The sequence below is a fragment of the Manacus vitellinus genome, unplaced genomic scaffold (genome assembly GCF_001715985.3).
Source record: "Manacus vitellinus isolate BGI_N305 unplaced genomic scaffold, ASM171598v3 scaffold_8_pilon, whole genome shotgun sequence".
In the NCBI taxonomy this organism is placed as follows: Eukaryota; Metazoa; Chordata; class Aves; order Passeriformes; family Pipridae; genus Manacus; species Manacus vitellinus.
The window spans coordinates 20235272-20255587 of NW_021940864.1; the positions used below are offsets into that span (position 1 = coordinate 20235272).

Genomic DNA, 20316 nt, shown 5'->3' on the forward strand with positions numbered 1-20316 from the left:
GAAGAAAAAAGATCTGTAACATTATATCCCAGTGTTTTACATCAAAAGAACTAGTAAATACACGTTTTTCTTCTAACCTGCACTGTATGTCCTCTTGCAATGCAACCATCATTGCCAAATGTTGGTCAATCTCAGGCTGATTTGCAGCTTCACCTTCTCCTCTGAGGGGATCGTGCATCAGTTTCAGCTCATTTTCAAAGGGTAATATATAGGTATGGCCATAGTAAAATCCTAATGGGATTTTTGCTCTGGCATTTGTGCTGCCGTAGCGACCAATAACAGTGATCTGAAAGAGAATGCAACTACCATGTAACACAATTGTAACGAAACAGGTAAAATAAACACCAAGTCAAAAACACATCAAAAGGTTGTAGCCAAGTAAAGTTTGGTCTGAAGAGAGCTTAAGTGAAAATTCACATAGTAATAAATGTCAAGACTTTAAAAGACAGATAATGCAGTTTGTTTTTACCTTCATAAACCTGCAAACTGGGGGTGGCAACAAGTCATGTAAAATAAGTGAGTGTGTGCTAATGTCAGTAGCAACTACCAGTCGCCTCCCATCCACTTCTTCTCCTAAAGTCCAGATGTCAATTGACAAAGAAGCCAAATCTCCACAAGTGGGAATCAATACATCCGTCAGTAATATAGGTCTTCCAAAATCCAAGGTCACGAATCTTCTTGCTCCTAGAGGAAAAACACACGGTTGCCTAAAAAACCAGTGTATGCTAACCAGTGAAGAGATGCTACTTCTCCAACCATAAAGCCATTGTTTATATATTGTTTAAAAGGTGTATTTGTATATTTGAGGCTAAAAATACCTGCTCCATCTCAGAAACTCTCACTACAGCTTGCACACTTGGAGAAGAAAATTCTGGCTTCAACTTAATAAACTTTTTTTGCTTTTTATGCACTATTTCAGAACAGGTGCTTTGTCCAGAGAACCAACATATTCCCCAAGCCCCCAGGATTTTTCAACTGTCACCAAATGCTGGGTCTTAAACCTCCAGATATGACAGAATATAAACTGAGAAATATCTTTTCTCTGGAAAGCCAAGTGAGACTGTAGTTAAGCAACTTACATTAAAGCCCCAGAAAATATTCCATTTCTTAATAGAAAATGTGTCAAAATAATTATTAGGAATTGTGGTTTTACCTGAGTGCATTCGCTCTATAATAATTGACTGATGAGGTGGAGGCTGAAGAAAGTGTGAAGCGTGAGATATTGCAAGAGCAAGACCAGATCCAAGTGGATTCTGAAGAGTGGAAAAACATCAGTAAAATTAAGTGATTAAAATCTACACATTTATAATGAGCTGTTCTCTACAAAAGACTGTAAGAAAACCTCTTGTGATTTAAATATGTACAATTTTGACAACACCTCACTACATTTAGATTTGAGCATGAACCATCAAAATATATTCAAAGAATTAATAACTCCTTATACAGTTAAGATAGCTCTAATTAAGAGAAACCATTTGAGGTACTATAACATATCTTTTCATATTGTCTAAATTTAGTGATATAGTTTTCACATCTCACCCAAATAAACAGGTATTTACTAGCACTCAAGTACAAATTAAGACCCTGGTAATGCTTACAGCATCTTGTTTCTCTGAGAAAAATAAATGAAAATAATTACCGTTCTAGACTTGCTTGTATTTTTGTTATGTGCTGCAAGGTTAACTGTTGGGGGGTCAATGACTGAACCAGGGAAAAGTTGAGCAAGCTCAGCACTAATAACAGCAGAAACTGCTTCATTAGGTGGAGTCAAAGGTGGAGTCATGAAGAGAGGAGTTGTTTTTGGTGTGGGTGGAATGACATCTGAAGGATGAATGAAGAACCCTGGGGCTGCTACTGGATTAGAAGGCACAGAGTTGTGAACAGGACCAACTGCTGATGCTGCTGCTGCCGCTGCCGCTGTTGTCTGATGCAATTTTGCTTCCAGTTTAGCTTTCTGTGGGGAAAATGAAAGCAGAGTATGTAGCAGATAATACTGCTTGTGAACACAGGAGTAGTACTGAGCCACTAATTTGACTTTTATTATACAACTAGATTTAATAAACCTAAGCTCCTTTCAACATAGCCATGTTAGATGTCCAACTACAAGCTGAAAAATTAAACTCTATTTAATTTGACTCACTTGCTGAGGAACATGAGTAATCAACTGGAGTAATCAAAAAAATAATAAAACCCCTACCACTGATCAGCAAAGTAGAGCCGACACAGCCAAGCCTCATACTGACAACGGCTTTATGACAGGTACTTCGCTGTGTCAGCAACTGTCCTTTTCATTTCAGTGGGCTTTTTCAAATTCAGACTGATATACTTACACATTAAGATTTAGTTTTGATTACAAACTCCCAACCCACCCTCAAAATACACAAAAAATAAGCCTGAAAGACCAAAGCAGCATGGGAGACACTCTCAGCACTTTGTTTAATAACAGTGATCCAGAGTGCAGAGCTGTTCCTTCCTCAAATACACTATGGAGAAAAAAAGAAGAAAAAAAAAACAAGGCAACTAGTTTTGCAACTACTTTGTCAGCTTTCGAAGTTTAGAGACAGCACTAAAATATAGCCAAATAGCCTCCAACCTGTTGCTGAAGCTTCAAAAGCTGCTGCTGTTTCTCTTGCAGCACCTGGAGCTGTTGCTCGGCTGAGGCCATTGCATGAGAGAGAGACTGCAAAGCTACCTGGGCTGCTGAGCTCAGTGCTGTCGAGGCTTCCCCAACCGTTCCAGAAGAGAGGCCACCAACTGCTGGGGTAACCCCAAAGGTACTCACTGGCATGAAACAAACAAAACAAAACAAAACATGTATGTAGAAATTGTAAAACATTTAATTCCTTATTAATTGTTCAGAGCAATGTAAAAACGAGAAATATCTCCTTTTATCCAGTTCTTGCTATAAAGTAATACCATCTTGATTTACAAAGTATGTGGCTTATAGATTATTCACACTGGTCATACATGCAACACTTGGACTACAGAAAAGCCACCTCATGCTCTGGAATTCTTCCATCACATAAGGCTGTAAGGTAAAGATGCAAGCTTTTATGTTATACTCTCTGAGAGAAACAAATTGATTCAAATTAATAAATTTTTAATCCAGTTTGTTTGTTAAGCTCCAAGAAGTTTAACTTCACACATAGCAACTACTTAAAAAACCCATGTACAAACAAAACATTTCAACACTTGCAAAACTACAGGCAATCTGTTTGTCAGTGTTTTTATGTCCAATGTAAAATATATTGTGGAACAACGTTAAGTAGAAAAAAAAGAAAAATTGTATATACCAGTAAACGTACTTGCATCGTCCCTTTCTATTCTAGTTCCATCACTTGTTGAAACACAGGTAAAGTGCAGAGGTTCAACTTCCAGAAGTCCAGTAAGGGAAGTAAAACTACCTTCAGCAGCTGCACAGCTACCTATTTTCCCATTTCCTGAAAGAGAAACAAGTATCTGCATAATCAGGCAATGTTTTCTTGATAGCAACATTTCAAGTCATGAAGCGTTGAAAGGGACAGCTAAACATAATCTACATATTTTATTAGTTCATGTTGTGGAACAAAAACCTTAACATTATCACATCCACAACATAAACCGAAGTGTATTTTAAAAAGGATAATGCTGCCAAATCTTAACAGAGTATATTAATAAGTCAAACTATCAAATGTGACAGCAGAAATGTAGTCTAACCTCCTTAATTCCAGAGATAAATTATACATGGATGCTCTATTCTTTCTACATTGAAAGTAAATTAGCTCGCAAAAATACATTGATGTTACTACAAAGGAAGAGGAAGAAACTGTCAGACCAACTAAGATCATACACCAATTTAGAATAAAAACTGGACTGTTAATCAATTTCCTAAGAAGTTCACACAGTTGTATGGAGGGAGACATGGGAAGGAGAAGGACAATAGTATACAAGAAAAGGAAAGGAGTCACTATGAAGGATGAATATGCTTGCTATAAAAAGAATTTCCTGACAGGTAAAAATTATCTAATTCTTTGGACATTCCATGGCCTAAAGATTCACTTACAAGCTAACCTGAGAGGATAGATACAAATATGCTTTTAAGGTATTTTAATGCCTCTGAAGCAGAAAAAATACCCATCAAACATGTAATATGTAAGTAGAGGAATGCCATATAGCAGCTTCCCAACTTTGGGAAAATTCATTTAGGTTTCCCTACCTCCGTAAGTGTTGCTAGTTTAAATGAATAATAACACATCTCAAGGAAGCTACTCCAAAGAGGTGACAGATGCTTACTAGATGACTCTGACCCAGGGAATGAGAGTAGCCTTTCTGTTTTATCTCTACCTTAGATATTCTACAGGGTAAGAAAATAACAGATTCCAGAAAGAGGTTTTTTCCTTGCCCTAAGGCCAAGGAAATATAGAAGATATCAGGAAGCAAGAGACTACCTTCACCTTCAGCTTGGTTGCACAGCTATGAAACAGATGGGAACTATAAAACCAAATCTTCACCAAGGGAAAACAGTATAACAGAGAGATTTATCAGCTCTTCCCCAATAGATTACTGCTAAACATACGTACCTGACAGAACATCAGACAAATCGATTTCATCCGACTGTACTCCAATGCTGCTGTTGTATACATTTTTACAAGATGAGCCACATATTTCCAGATCAAACAGAACTGGATCAAAAGGTGAACTATATAATCCATATCTGCAAATGGAGTAAGACAAACAGCACTATTCAAACAATAAGAATTCATATAAAATAATTTACAGAAAAAGGCCCAGTATTTCATCACCAGGATTTATTATATTCGTATCTTAGAAATTATCATTTACTTATACTTCATTAAACTAACTTATTACATGGCCTTTTCAAACAGTTTATCATGTTACTAAATAGTTTTGAAGATGTAGTCCTGGAAACATGATGCACAATCACACTCAGACATGGAAACTAGAACTACAAGCCTTAGACAATTAGCCACAATACACATGCCTGCACATGGTAAATCAGACATTTGTCTGAAGTCAATAAAAGCACAGTACCATTCCAAAACAGCAAAAGAAATTCCACCTCAGCTTGTTCTTTCAGCTGAAGCAAAAATTTGAAAGGAAATGCTGCTAGGCACACCAATCAATGCTTGCAATAAATATCTCAACAGAAGAAAACTCGTAACATTTACTCTGACAGTGCTGCAGGGGAAAACTTATAGAACCATCACTCAGGTAAGAGGGTGGTCCCAAATCAATTAAGGTTTTATAAGCCAAGAAAAAGGAAAATCCAAAGTAGTATCAAAATCAGTGTTGGTTTGTTGGTTTTTTGTTGGTTTTGTTTGTTTGTTTGTTTTTGTTTGCTTGTTTGTTTTGGTTTTTGTTTTGTTTTTTTAATTTTTATTTTTATTTGGGGGGGTTGTTTGTTTGTTTGGTTTGGTTTTGTTTGGTTTTGTGTACCAATACCTATTACCAGCAACTGACAAGAGGAAAAAAATGGAAATCAGGCCAAATTACTAAGCAGGAAAGAAAGAACACCTGTGTAGATACAAAAGTGAGAAACAAGACTCTGCACCTTGACTGGCAAGAGACAGAAGAAATATGAAATATTTCCACAAACACACCAGCAGGGACAGTAAGTTTTTCTGCCTTTTCTCTCTGCCTCCAAGCAGTTTCTTCTTTTCTTTAGCAAGTGAGGAAAGACCCCAACAGGGGGTTGATAAGGCTGGAGTGTTTACATGTCTTTTTAGATCAGGTAGTCACAAATCTGTAAATGTCTACATGAATACAACACCAGCAGCAAGGTAGAACAGATACCAGACTTCTGTGAATGTTAAAATGCTTCCACATCAGCTCAATGTTTTTGTGCCACAAAATACTATGACTGTAATTAGTAAGAAAATGATGAATGATGTTACAAAAGGGCAATAATTGCTACAGATCATGTGAGAATTACAGTTCAACCCATTTCATGTACATTTCCCAACCAAGTTACTTAGAAAGTAGCAAATTTAAGATGACAGCTTTATACTAAGAACAACACAAAAGAGACTTGGTTGCTCTCTACAAGCATGCATTGGACAGGACCAGTGCATAGGGCACATCTGACAAGACTGACCTGTTAGCTGCCTGACCCTGTTTCGTAAGCAAAGTGGCCACTAAAACATACAAAAATGCTCAGACAAAATTCAGTGGGGCACCTTCACAGCCTGTTTTACACCTCAGATTTACAAATTCAATAAATAGGTCAGCTCAACACTAACACAATACTTGCATGATTTAAATGAAGAGTTTGGCTTATTAAGTAAGCTTTGTAGAGTTGAGTCAGAATTTGAATGTACAGCAGAGCGTTAAATACATTCTGTCCAACCCAGATTAGCTGGTTGGAGCATGTGCTAATAATGCAAGGTCAAGGGTTTGATCCCTGTATGGGCCATTCATTTAAGATATGGATTTGATGATCCTTGCAGGTTCCTTCCAACTCAGAATATTCTGTGATTCCAGAAAGCATAGCGCCTTTTACCCATCCTTCAGCTGGAATGATCGGGTTCACAGTTTTAAGCTGCATTAGCAACACTTTTCTCAAAAGATTATGGAAGTTACATCAACAAAAAAACAAAGAATGAATCAACAATGTCACCTAAAAACCCATCACCCTATTCAACTGCGCAGTAATGAATACAAAGTATGCAAAATGCCTCTTCCACTTAACTCCTCAGAATATGCAACTGGAGTAATGTCTAAGATTTTGTGTATCACAATACAAAGAAGATAAGGACCAAAGAAAACAGCTCAAGGAAATGCTTTAAGAATGACTACAGATCTGGAGAACACAATCCAGATACAAACAAACCCTGGACATCCAAAATCTTTAAGAATGAAACAATCTGCTCTCCATTGCCAATGTGCCAAATTGGACAACACAAGCACTAAAAGGCTTTAGTTGCAGCAGGAAAGATTTCAGATTAGATGTGAGCAGGAGACAGTTCAAGTGTTAATGATAAGAATAATTAAGCTATGTAACACCTTGCAATATTTAGAATATTTAAATTCCACCACTACTCGAATCGGGTACTTTTAAGAACAAGTTGGAAAAATTTTGTCAGATTTGTTAGAGACAAATCAACCTGCTTTGTTGTAAGACAGCCCAAAATACTGTCTGAAATCCCTTTTTTGGTTGTTCTTTGAACTGCAAATCATGTATCACACCCAATTGCCCTTATCCTTGCAAGTTGTACTTGCTCTATTGCAGCACATGATAGTAAAATGAGTACTACTCTCCCTGAAGACAACATGAATGTGAAGATCCTTTAACTAGACATCTGCTTTTATCTGACTACCAGATGTTAGACTATTGCACCTGGGACCAATAGAAAGAGGAAAAGCACAATACTATAAACTCTGCAACACAAACGCACACAAATATGATAAAATACAACTCAGGGAGAGGGAAGGGAAAAAGGGCAAAGCAATGGTTGCCTACTAATATCTCTTAAAGATACCCCCAAACTAAAATGACAGTATTCTCTTGATCTGTAGACATATGAAGGAAAGGTCAGTAAATTTTGCTTACATTAGTAAATTAAATCAAATAGAAAGTCCTTGCTAGAGAGCTATAATAATCAAATAAGGAATTAGACAGATGCGTCTGCTGCTTTTCTTAAGCTAACTATAGGGTTACCAATTTAAAAGAGAATATAAATTTAGTTCCAAGAAAAAAAAAAATCAGTAAAACACCATCTAGAAACATTCAGAAACCCTAAGCTTGAAGGATACCGAGAACAGAAGCTCACTTCAGAAATCTTTCCTTGACATGCAGACACTTGTGCTCACCACTAAGTGATCTGAAATATCACATGTACCCAATTCAAAAGTGGGCAACTAGAAAGGAAAAAAACCTTCCACTTCAGATATGCTACGGTACTTGGAAGCAATCTTTTTGAAGGAACAAGTCAATTCCCACAGAAAGGTGCCATTTCTCATGTCAAGTATAATTTTCACATTTTTCTCCTTCATTGGGTTTCTGAAGAAAATTCCACGTAAGAACACAAAACCTTTTTTCAGTTCAAAATTCCCAATCATCCAGGTACCATTTCTATTGCTGGGATAAGTTTTCTGATCAACTGCAAGGATTACAGATAGTGAAATAAATGAATAACTACGAAGGGGTATGCAGTAGACAGCATGATAAGTATCCAAGTATAACACCTGAGAATAAGTTTTTATCAAGTATTTTGGAATTATAGTCCTTTAAAAACAAAACAAAACAAAACAGAACACCAAAACCAAAACAACAACAACAAAAAAAACCTAACATCCTCCCTGCCTCCAAAACTTTGCTTACTACATTTTCTACTACATTTACCATTTTATCTGAGGATTCTGAACTAACCTCCACCAAACCTCTTCTACCTTGATCTTACTTGACTTTGAGGAAACCTCTTGCACCCAAACCACAACTGAAAAAGATGTCAAAAAGCAGCATGTTCCCATAATGCAGCTTTGGAAACTGCTACAAAACTGAACCATCAGAGATTTCCTTTAGGCATCACATAAATACAAATCTAAGTGGCAAATCAGTTCAATACGTAAAATATGCAACATCACAGTCTGAAATTACATTGATACATAATTTAAAATAAGCACCTGCACTCCCAGTAAATTACTCCAGATCCCTACACTTAGAGACCTGTCCTTTAGTAGAAATACATCAACTGTATGGTCAGCCTACAGAGAGACTACAGTTTTGTAGAACTGAAACTATTTGGTATATTTGATTCCCTCCAATACTCAAAATAGGACATGCTTTGTTAGTTTTTACACTAAAAATTATAAATATTAACTTAAGGATTGCACAGACATCAAACATTACATACATATTTGCTGATATAAAATGTGAGCTAACAATTAAACTCATCTTTAACTTTGCACAAGTTAAAACTGTTTTCCAGAGCTGTAGCAAATTAATCCTTGTTCAAACAAATATGGCAAAATATATCTTTTTTAAAAACACCCAACCTTTTTCAGAACACCAAAGGATGGCATTACACATTCTTATGTTTGTTTCTATCAGGTTTACATCATGCACATTTCTTAGTACCTTGTTTGAAGTAACGCTTCCATTGGTGTTAGGCGATCCTGCAGCTGGCGGGACACAGCAGTTAGCAATGATGCACAAGCTGTACTACATCCTGCCAAATCTTCATCCTTTACATAATTCAGCAATACAAAATACCAGTATACAGATCCTGTATTTAAAAAAAAAAAAAATCAGGTGAAACATGATATGAATTTTTCACTGAAAAAGCATACTTTGAAGGATAATTAATGGAAGTGATAAATGAAATATGTAATAGTTACTGAATACAGACTAGAAAGTATTCTACCCCTTCTCTTTTTTGAGAGACTTCAATTTAGAATCATTCTGTAATCATTAGTTTCCACAAGTACTTCCAGTTGTCTTATCAACTAACACATAACTGAAGGCAAAAAGGTTCCCAAGATACAGCTCTGCACACTTCCTTCATTGCTTCTGCCCACAACAATCAAAATCCTCTTGATCTATTAAGGTGCTAGGCTAGAGGTTCCAATCCTATCAGAGCCAAGCCCTGCTCTAGATTCAACTCTTTTTCTGCTTTTATCCTCTGGTTTTTGATTGCTGTCTCCTTAATCTGTATTTCTTGGAGTCACTGTTTACTTACAAATCAGTTCTGTGAGCACACTGCGGTGGTACTGCATGGAAACAAATCTCAGCTTCCTCCTTCTTTTTCCCTCCCCATCCATTCCAAACCCTTTATAGCAGTGTGTTATGTGTTTCTACCTGGGTGGTAGCACAACCAAGCCTTCTGGAATGCAAACTAATTTTTCTGCAAAACCCCTTGGTGATGCCAAGTTGGAAGTAATTTAACAATGTCCTAGTGTGAAAAGCAGGCCTTGCTGCCCCAAATATGTGGGTAAAGTCATCTTCCCATCCCATCTGGCACTCAAGAAGCTTCAATAAGGTGCTTAGACACCATTACTCTGCAATGTAGACAAGGAAGGAATTTAACTTGGTTAATTTCCTTTAGGTGCAGAAGAAACAAAAGTGGATTGCTAGTAGGACATCATTTGGATAGTCAGGCTTCCTGGAATAAATCTTCTAATTTTAAAAAACAACAGACAATTTTGACTGTCACTTATGTCAACAGAATCTGTTGTTGCTGAACACCTTCAAAAACTCTTGCAAAACTTACTTAAGCTCTTCCAGAAATGTCAGACTTGGCATTTTGGTTTAAGCAAGCTCATGTGCTTAAAATTCCACTATCTGCAAATGCCTCCTTCATACTTGGATACCACCTGACCATACCACTCCAAGAAGCATTTTGTACTAACCGAACAATTACCTAATTCTGATCTCACAAGAGAGTCCAACAAAACATGCCAAACAGCAAATGTACTGGGTCTATTTACAACAAGGAATATTGCATACGTACCACCTGTCGCAGCAGCAGGCAAAAGAGGCATATTGTCAAGCAAAGCTTTTAGAAGAACTGATCCAAACCCCTGCTGACTCGGGTCACACCTGCCATTGCTACAAAGAAATGCATACATTTACTTAACATTTACTTAAGAAAGAACCAAGGATGACATCTCCTCCAGAAGATGAAGCTGAAAGACTGATGTTCTTTGCAGTCATACCCTGAACACATTTTTCCTGAACAGATCTTCCAGATCTTGTTTCTTTATGAATTCAATGTCCACCAATAACAAACACGCTTGTACATTTCAGACTGCATGCAAATCCCCCAAATATATATAAACCAGAAATATATAAATAAAAATAAATGTAAATAATTAGCACTGACCTGATGCACAGTGCAAGAAATCGTGCACATTTGTGAGCTATGCTCCGCCCAGCTTCAAAGAAGCAAACACGTATAATATCAGAGACACATTTACGTGTTTTAGAAAGCAAACTGTCATTTCCTTCCTTTGAGCTGTAAAAACAAGTTGTATACTTGAGAAAATCATATAAAACGTTGCTGTTTTTTTTTTTAAGTGAACTGATACTGAGAAAGAGCGGTGATAATCTGAACACAATTCCTCCCTTACCTGCCAGGTCCGTTTGAATACACTCCAGCCAGCCAACAAAGCGTGTCAAGTACAAGACTCTGAGAGTGTTCTGTACTCAGACCATCGTCTGTCTTCTTGCAAAGAGTGGTGAGCAGCTTCTCATGGAACTCTGAAAACTGTAACATGGCACACCGTTGAACTCTAGGGAGGAGGGGAAGGAGATAAAAACCAGAATTATCCAATATGGCCATTCTCCCATTAAAGTGTCCCTCCAGCTTTGTATCCTGTCATAAGAGCAGCAAAACAGAGAATCCCAGATAAGCGTAAAACCAGTACACAAGCATATATAATACCTTCCATGCACACATTCCCAATCTTCCTATTTTCTGCTCGTAGAACTTCCTATTTTACTATATACCTAGTAATCTTCTGTGAATTTTTTCCTCCTATTAACTTGTCTAGCAACTTCTAAACATAAACAAACTTTCGCCATCCACAACACTCTTTAGCAAACATTTGCACATACCTCTTTGCAGCCTCTTTGACCTCTTTATGCCCACTACAGTCAGTGCCACCACTGTAGGGTGGCAGCTGGTAATACACTTTAAATACTATATTGTTTGCATTGAGGTCTGCAGTACCAATCCAGAGACTTTAACCACTTCTTTGAGTAACAATTTGTGAGTTATAATTGATTCTAAACTTTTCGACAAATATAATCTCTGCTGTAAGAAACCAGACAATGTAGAAATAGAAAGGGAAGATGCTTCCTTTAAAAAAAATCTGTCCAGATAATTTATCTGCTTTACCCAGAAAACTTATTTGCTTTTTCAAGTCAGGCAAAATAATCACTCAACATATAATTTCCAGCATGATGTTTTTCTACCACAGCTTGCACAGAACAGTGCCCTCTAACTCATAATTTATAGGATTTTCCAAACATAATAAGCTTATGAAATGAAAACTTGAAACAGTGGCTTGACCCAAGCTATTTTGAGGACTAAACTTTTTATGCTAAGTGTAACTAAAGCTAATATTTCTTCAGAATTAAATAACACCTACTAACCTTTCCTTTGAAATTGAAGTTTTTTTAAATCTTCGAATTGTTACAGAGACTTCTTGAAGTAAGTCACAGCCTCGCAGATTATCTGATTTTCTTGAAGAATTAGTGCCTTCAATTTTGCTAGATGGTTTTTCCTGATGTTTTTTTGGAAAAAAATAAAATTCAAAAATCACATTAATTTTGATTAATTTTTATACCTTGTTCAGTGAAATGCAAACCGTTCAGTAAAATCTCTCAGCTTGAGCATTGTATTAAAATAAACTAATTTTGTTCACTAATTACAAATTTAATAATGTTCAGTAATCTACAATGTTCTAACTATTCTAATAACATCCTCAAGATGTATGTCATATCATCCAATCTTAGAACTACAATGATCAAGAGTAAAATACACACAAACACATCTTCGTAGGAGGATGAGGCGTATCAGCTACTGAAAATACTCAGGGAAACAGAGGTTTCAAAAACAAGTGCCCAGAATGTGAAAGTGCAGAACAGACCTTCTCAACTAAATATGCACAAAACAAACAACTTAAGAGATGTTTAACTCTTAATTCTTGAAGGTGTCAACACAGTGTCATGTTTACAAAGCAATTTTTTAATGGATCTTAATTCGCCTAACAGCTGTTTGGTTTTCAGATCACATAAATCACACCAAGTCTACAACTAACACACGTCTTCCTTGGCTGTTCATTACCTTGCCTGCTGCAACTTTTGCCAACAACGAAGCAAGTGAGTGGCCCTTGTTAGTCTGAGGTTTTAGAGGTGGTATTCTAACAACTGGTCTAATGCCACCATTGCAGATTTCTTCTGTTCCTCTGTCATTCACTGCTTTAACATGAATTAAAAATGAACGATACTTGCCACCAGCCATGCCTAAAAGTGGGGGGAAAAAAAAGGGAGGGAGGGAGAATTTGCATAGTTTACTAAGGCAAGTTGTAAACAGATTTCAACTTCACAGATACAGTGCACAAGCAGAGCTCAACCATATTAATTACAGTACTTGATCATCGGTTTGAAACTGTTACAGAGCAAAATTTGTCAATGTGAAAATAAATAAACCTAAGTCTGACTACAGAAGTATGAGATGCACTTTAGTCACACATACTTCATGCACATAGCATAATAAACTGGTTTACCTTTAACAAGCTTTGGACTTGTTAGTGTCAACATTCCAGCATGTCCTGATAGATCAAGTCCAGTAGCCAGCCATACTGGACCGCAAAGTATATCTTCCTTGTGTTCCTCCAGAAATGGACACAATCTAAGACCTTAAAAAAAATGAGTAACACAGATATGAATTAGCCATAATTGTCACAAAATCTGATCATTTGCATGGATTAAAAATACACCATGTCAAACTCTGATTGCTAAATACACATAACTCTACATCAAAAATTACTTGAGTTTCAGTTTTAGACATTTTCCAGCGAAATCAATAAAGGTAAACGACAGTTTTCAAACCATTTTCAGCTGTATAATGTGGATAATACCTATGTTGACCAGCTTATCAAAGTCAGAAAATATACAACTGATGAAATAATGAACCAATATTATAGATCCACAACTCTTACTCGGTCTTTACTGAAGCAGGACAGAACTGTTTAAAACAAAACAAAATGAATAATTAAATTTAAAACAAGAAGACTGATTTGTTTCTCCTGTGGTATATTCAAACTATTGAAATCATCATTCACTCATCTCTCCTGCTCCTTTCTCAGCATGAAACATCTCCTTTCAGCATTTTTATCACCCCTTTGATTCCTCCCCTCATCCTTTGCAACACCTTTCTTGGAGTCATAGAATCATAGACTGTTTGGGTTGGAAAGGACCTTTCTAGTCATGCTCTAGGATAAGCTTGATAACATGAGTGAAAAGAAAGTGTAAAGTAAGACTGTTAAAAAGACAAGAAAAAGAATCCAGAATACTGAATCACAACAACTGACAATTTTTAGTCTGCAGCTCTCCTCACTCAGACCCACTCTTATTTATTGACTTTCACAGTCTAAGAGATCTTGTGGAAGAGTGCTGGTTAACAAAAAGCTATAAAAACAGGCACAGTCAGTGTGATGTGACTCAAAGTCAACAGGACTAGTTATGAATTCTTTAGCTGTTCTTTATTTTGTTTATGGTAGCAATCTCTGTAAAAGCCAGGTATGCAAAGAAAAATTATACTAAACCTAGCTAAAGAAACAAAGTAAAATACTGCTGGAACAGGGTAAGAATTTTAGTTAGGAAGGTGCCCTATCAATCTACTTTATTTCTAAATTCAAATAAATATTAATCTGCTTTTAAGAAACAAACCTCTTCAGTAGTTTGGGATTATTTTGGTGTGTTTGTGTTAAACTTTCAACTCATTAAGCAAACAGACCAGTGAGAGAAACAACTTTGAAGGGAGATGAGAAATTAGTATATTTTAAATGACTGAAAATTCTTTGCAGAGGAATTCCAGTGTATCATCTATACAAGAAAAAAAGCTCATACTTTAAACAAAATACAACAAGATAAATAAAACTTACATTGTGGTTCCTCTACATCCATATACTGCATTTCTTCATTGAATTCCACCAGTCCTGGTTTTCCATTTCTCTCCACTTCAATATTAAGAGCTGGAGATAAAGGAAATGTGATCTGTCTATCTACTGCTGCTTCTGGAAATAAAAATATTAGCAAGATTTCAAACATTGCTCAAGGCTCAGGAAAAACACAAGCAATAGTTTTCATAGCAAAATTATCAGCTTTATGCCCACAACACTATTTCTAATACAAAACCACAAAAATAAAAAGGCACATTTTTCATATTAGGATTGAACTGAAGTTGCAGCAAATAGTTAAAAAAATACATCCGAATGAGCTCTAAAGAGCCTGTTTTGCTTTAATGCTGCCCAAATTCTTTTCCCCTAATAATCAACTGCAGATTACTCCTAAGCAATTAGATTCCAATACTGAAAGTTTTATAAACTTTAAATACTTTAAACTTAAAATAACTGGATTGGTCCCACTGAACACCAAACATTATTTTGATAATACTTAAATACAGCCTTTTTTTCAATTAATGGATCACATGAATCATAGATGAAGAGGACATGCAAGCAAATAAACAAGAAACATATACAGTGAAATAACTGCCACACCAGAACCATTAATTCCAAACTGGAGGAATTATGCCTCTGGTCTTCCCATTACTACACACTGTATATTTAACTCTTTCCAGGGTTCCTGTCATACAAAAAAATGACTGAATAAATTCTCCCCTATACATCTTCCCTAGGTCTCATTATCTTAAAATTTCAGTTCCTTCCTCCCCCTATGGAAGGAGAGAAGGGAATGGGGGGAGTTAACTGAATTTCAGACTGAGGTTTTTATACATTTTCAAGAGCCATCAAACACTCCTGAATATTACTTCTCTCTAGGATTAGAACATTTTGGTTAAGATCCATCACAGATATAAATTATCTAGGTTTGTCTTCCCTTATAATGAAACCATTAGTACCCTATTACTTTATTCAATAGTGCATATTAAAAAGGCAAATGTCACTAAGGTCCTTTTCCAAAATTCGAGAAACTGAAAAAAGGGAGGAAACAACTGCAATGCAGTCACACTTTGGAAACATGTTGGTTAGTTGTGCCTCCTCAATCCTACTGAATAAAAAAGAAAAAAAACTTTGCCAAGGCTGCCTTGCAGGCACTCTCACACTCCTCAGTCCTTTCCAGGTTAACTTACCCCCCATTCCATGCTTTTTCTGCCCTATCTATAAGAGAAAAAAACAAATTCCAGTATATGTAAGGAAGTGAATTATCATTTTCTGGAAGAGCTCTGTGCAGAAAAGCATTCGCAGAGAGCTCTGGCAATCTAGTTCACAGCAAAATCAAAAGTCTCCAAAGAATTATCAAATTATGAAACTCTTTGCTCAGAAATATTTAAAACTGAAGCATTAAGGAAAAGAGTTTAGCTTTTCTTCTACTGTTTTGTTCCACATGTGAATATTTTCAGACTAATTCTGACATCCAGATCTGCAAATGGACTGACTTCAGGTTGAAAACAAAGCAGGTTCCATTCAGAAGAGCAACATGGCCTATCTATCCTGCCTTTTAATTTGACAGAACAAATTTCTGCTACATGTTAAAATTAAGGTTTTACTTCAAGCATTAAAAAAATGAAGAAACTGAAAGAACACCTGTTGTCTGCTGTCCTGCAGTCAAAGCTAGCACTTCTGCTAAATCTAAACCATCTTGTATCCTAAAAGAATTGACTTTTCACAAAGAATATTACTATGCTAGAATATTTTGTTCTTGGATAACAACCAGTATTTAAAGGAAGCACATCCAGGACACATTTTGTGTTGTTAAACACTGGGGGATGTTACAGAATGAGAAGTTGTTTGGAAGCATGTCAATGATCTTTGGTATCTCTGCATTCATTTTTGAAATTTACAGCACTGTTACTCTTGTTTAACTGGGATGCTCTTACTTAACAATAAAAAAAATAGGAAAAAGGAAAAAAAAAAGGGCTTTTATGATCATGCTTGCTGTTCTCCAGTTATATCCAGTAACCAATTTAATAACATCTGACAGCAAAATTCCTCTGAAGTACTCAGTTCCCAGAAGCTTTTGGAAAAGATGTGGCCAGATAAAGATAACCAATTAATGCCTCAATAAGAGTAGGTGTTGCATATAATATCTTCCTCTCCTAGCAGACAGGGCAGCAGGATATGCAATGAACACTCTTACCACAGGAAAATCCCAATGGAGGCACCAACTCTTCCACATCAAAGAACTGACTTTTCAATTTACACTACCCCATCATAGGTTCCCTGAGAGCTAGTAAGAGGCACAGTCCAGTTAAGAGTCTTCCCAAGGCAAGAGTGTTCCTAACTTTGGTCTCCTCTGTCAAAGCTGCAAGGAACAAAACGTGAAATCATACTGCAGCTTTCACAGAGCTTAGTTAATGAGCCAAAGGATGAGAGAATTCCCAAGCAAGCCAGTTTTTTTCTGCTGCCATCAAGAAAAGCCTTGTCATTTTCTCACTGGCAAATAATTTCCTTCTGTGATTTGGAACGATTTATTGTAAATTTTTTTATATACCAAGACCTTAGAAGAGCACCACTTGTTTTATCAGTCAATCTCTAAGATGATTTACAACTGACAATGTATTTTTTTAATGACTGTAGGATTCAAGCAGTACAGAATAATTGACTTCAATCTTTTTGAGCTATGTGCTTTTATTTGTATAAATGTCAGGATTTTGAAACTGTTTACATTCAAACACACTAAGTGAAAACAGCCCATGATGCTGAGAAACACAGTAAAATGGAAATAAGTAAAACTGGAATACTTACACTATTTCAAGCAATTTTTATCAAAGAGAATAATGAGTTCAAGAAAAGAAATAATGTTCTGAAAGTTATCTTAAGTTATTTCTTACCATTGACTTTCCCTAAGCCTGGAGCTTTATTTTTAAGTAAAGTCACTTGAATCTGGGGAATGTTGGTGATGTTTGAATTCAAAACAAATTTGAAGTCCACATGTCCAACCATACAGGCTTTGGGTAGAACCAGTTCAAAGACATGCTCATCCCAGCTGTTGCTGTTGGGAAAAAAAGAAGACAAAGACCCAGTGTTAAGAGAGAATTCAGATCAAACAAGATGCATCACACAGTGTATTTTCCATCTATGCAGAGTGTCTTCAACAAGAAGAAAAATGTACTTTGCACTAGTTGACATCACATGAATTTCTGAAGTAGTGTCTTTTAAGTTCTCAAGTTAACCATATTAATTTTGTGAAAATGATGTTAAAAAGCCAATCAATAATACAGGGTGAAACAATGTTCAGGTAAAATCAGCAGTGTAAAGATTCCCCGTTACCTTCATTGCAGTACCCTCTTCATGTTACTATAAATAACAGTTTCCATGGTTTCCATGAAAAAAAAGTATGAGAAAAAACCTCCAAATACAACATTAAAAAAGTGAAGTGTACTACCAATCAGTGAAGTGTATGAAAGCACAATCCTAAGTACCTATCTTGCAATCTAAGTTGCCCTTGATGTTGTTTAACACTTGCCAATGTCACTGTCCAATAGTACAAAAGCCACATCCAGAGACTCAAAACACTAGTTTCAAATTATTTTTAGAACACATTTGATAATTCATACAGGATGAAAAGTGCTTCTTACCAGATGCACACTCAGAAACCTGTGCTGTGCAAAACGGGCACAGCTTTCTTTTTGTAAGTCACATTTTTGTTTTGAAGACAAGTTTGGTTTACACTGAAAGTGTAAACTTGAGATAATAAGTACCCCTCAATAATCCATTCCATAGTTTTATACACTAAGGTTCAAAAGGTAGTTCAAATCACAGAGTAATTAAAATAAAACTAACCACTTGTCAATTGTTCTGTTTGTATACATTTTTTAAAATACTGAACTTCCTGATCCTCTCAAGTTAGCAACAAATATTTTTTAAATGTAACTGATAGACTGTGCATATTCAGTTGTATAACTGAGAACACTAAGAAACTGAGTTTGCTGCTCTAAATATTTTTGAGATATCTTTCTAACATCTAAATCACAAAAAGGTATTTTAAATCAAATAATATGCTCTACATCAAGTATTATATAGAAAACCATTTGAAAATAGATTAAGGAATAGTGCAAGTGTATTTAATTCTTTACAGTAATATCCCTGAAGGCCAGATCTCCCTCAGGCACATATCAGGTAAAAGTAATGTTGCTTTCCAGAGCAAGTAGCACAGAAAAGCAGTGATTTTGGGAGGAAAGATGGACAGAAGGCAGTTTGTGGTTATGATTTAAGAAGCAACAGTGAAGAATTTTCAGCTAACTGTACAGTAACACAGGTAAACAAAATAAAATGGAAATTTATCCTATGGCTCTGGGGAAAAAAAACCCTAAAACTTCTGTAAGCAACTGTAACCCTAAATACTTAGAATCATTAGTGCCTTTCCTCTGGCTTGGAGAATATATACTCCAGTGCAAAACAGGGAGAGGTTTGGGGGTGGTTTTTCATGCAAACATCATGGTTTTTCCATGCAAAGCATGGACTAAATGAGACATTCAAAGGAGCCAGACTTCTGAAAGACTAAGTAGTATTCTGCTCATCCAATTTTAGTTAAAGATCTAGTAGAAACCCAGAAATTAATAATAAGCCACTTTGCCTGCAGTAATCTTTTGTAGTGTGTGTTGCATAGTGAATTACAACTGTTATTTGTCTGCTCCAGAAATCTATTTCTGACAGAACTGAGCAGCAGATGCTCAATAGGCATGTATGGAATAATGAACCTCCATGAAGATCTCCCACTAATCCAACAGTAAAGAGATCTTATACCTGTGGCAATAAACTTCACAATCTAATTCTGTGATTAGTTAAAAAAATACCCTTTAAAGATTTTTTTAATTTCCCCTAAGTGCATCCTGTTTATTCATGTGCAAAGTTTCAAAGTAGTAAAAAAAAAAAAATTTACTCCTTACTATTTTCCTCAATATTTTAGTATATCCACCCTAAGTATCACTTTTCTATGACAATCTAATGCAAGGTCTTTTAGGAACTCTTCTCACCTTTGACACCCTTCTACATCTATAGCATCTTCCTAAAGAAGAACATACAATCCATATTGTATTCTAAATGCCAGTATACCATCATTCTCCCATCTACAAAATATTTTCCAACTTATTCATTCCTTTTCTAAAATGTCTCATCATCTGCTCTTCCACTACAACTCAACTTTGAACTGCAGAGCCACTTTCAGAGTTTGAACACTGGACAGAACATCAGTACATAGCTCTTTCTTCTTTCACATATTTTCAAATATGCCTCCATAAAATGAATACATAAAATACATCCTACATAAATTTGAGAAAAAGCCAGGGAACTCAGACGTCACTGTTTTATCCATGCACATCAGGAATTCACCTATCTCTTTTAAAAGAATTAGCCCCATTCAACATTTCAGTTGAATACCACTGAGGGGACAGTACTGATATTTAGATAATTCACAAGGTAAACCACAGTCTGCTTTTCTGTTTTCTTTGTTACACAGTCTTTTATAAAAAACAAAGTAGGATTGAAAGAGTAGGAGTATAATATAATGCCATTCCTTAAATGCCATTCCCTAAAACACATTTCTATCTGTTTGAGAAACAAAAGAATCACCATATCAAATTGCATTACTCATCCATCTAACCCTGTAATCCCACATCTTGATAGGTATCA

At 36.0% G+C, this 20316-nt stretch overlaps 1 protein-coding gene across 1 annotated transcript in view; it reads right to left on the bottom strand.

The window, feature by feature from the left end:
• BIRC6 (baculoviral IAP repeat containing 6) overlaps window positions 1-20316 on the bottom strand; it is a 173569-nt gene that overhangs the window by 110245 nt on the left and 43008 nt on the right. The window contains 16 exon segments of the mRNA XM_029965115.1: window positions 78-286; window positions 470-684; window positions 1154-1253; window positions 1640-1954; window positions 2594-2781; window positions 3294-3440; window positions 4560-4693; window positions 9077-9224; window positions 10449-10546; window positions 10821-10952; window positions 11068-11229; window positions 12095-12225; window positions 12789-12967; window positions 13231-13362; window positions 14611-14742; window positions 17517-17677. Of these exon segments, the coding sequence (XP_029820975.1) occupies window positions 78-286; window positions 470-684; window positions 1154-1253; window positions 1640-1954; window positions 2594-2781; window positions 3294-3440; window positions 4560-4693; window positions 9077-9224; window positions 10449-10546; window positions 10821-10952; window positions 11068-11229; window positions 12095-12225; window positions 12789-12967; window positions 13231-13362; window positions 14611-14742; window positions 17517-17677 (2583 nt within the window).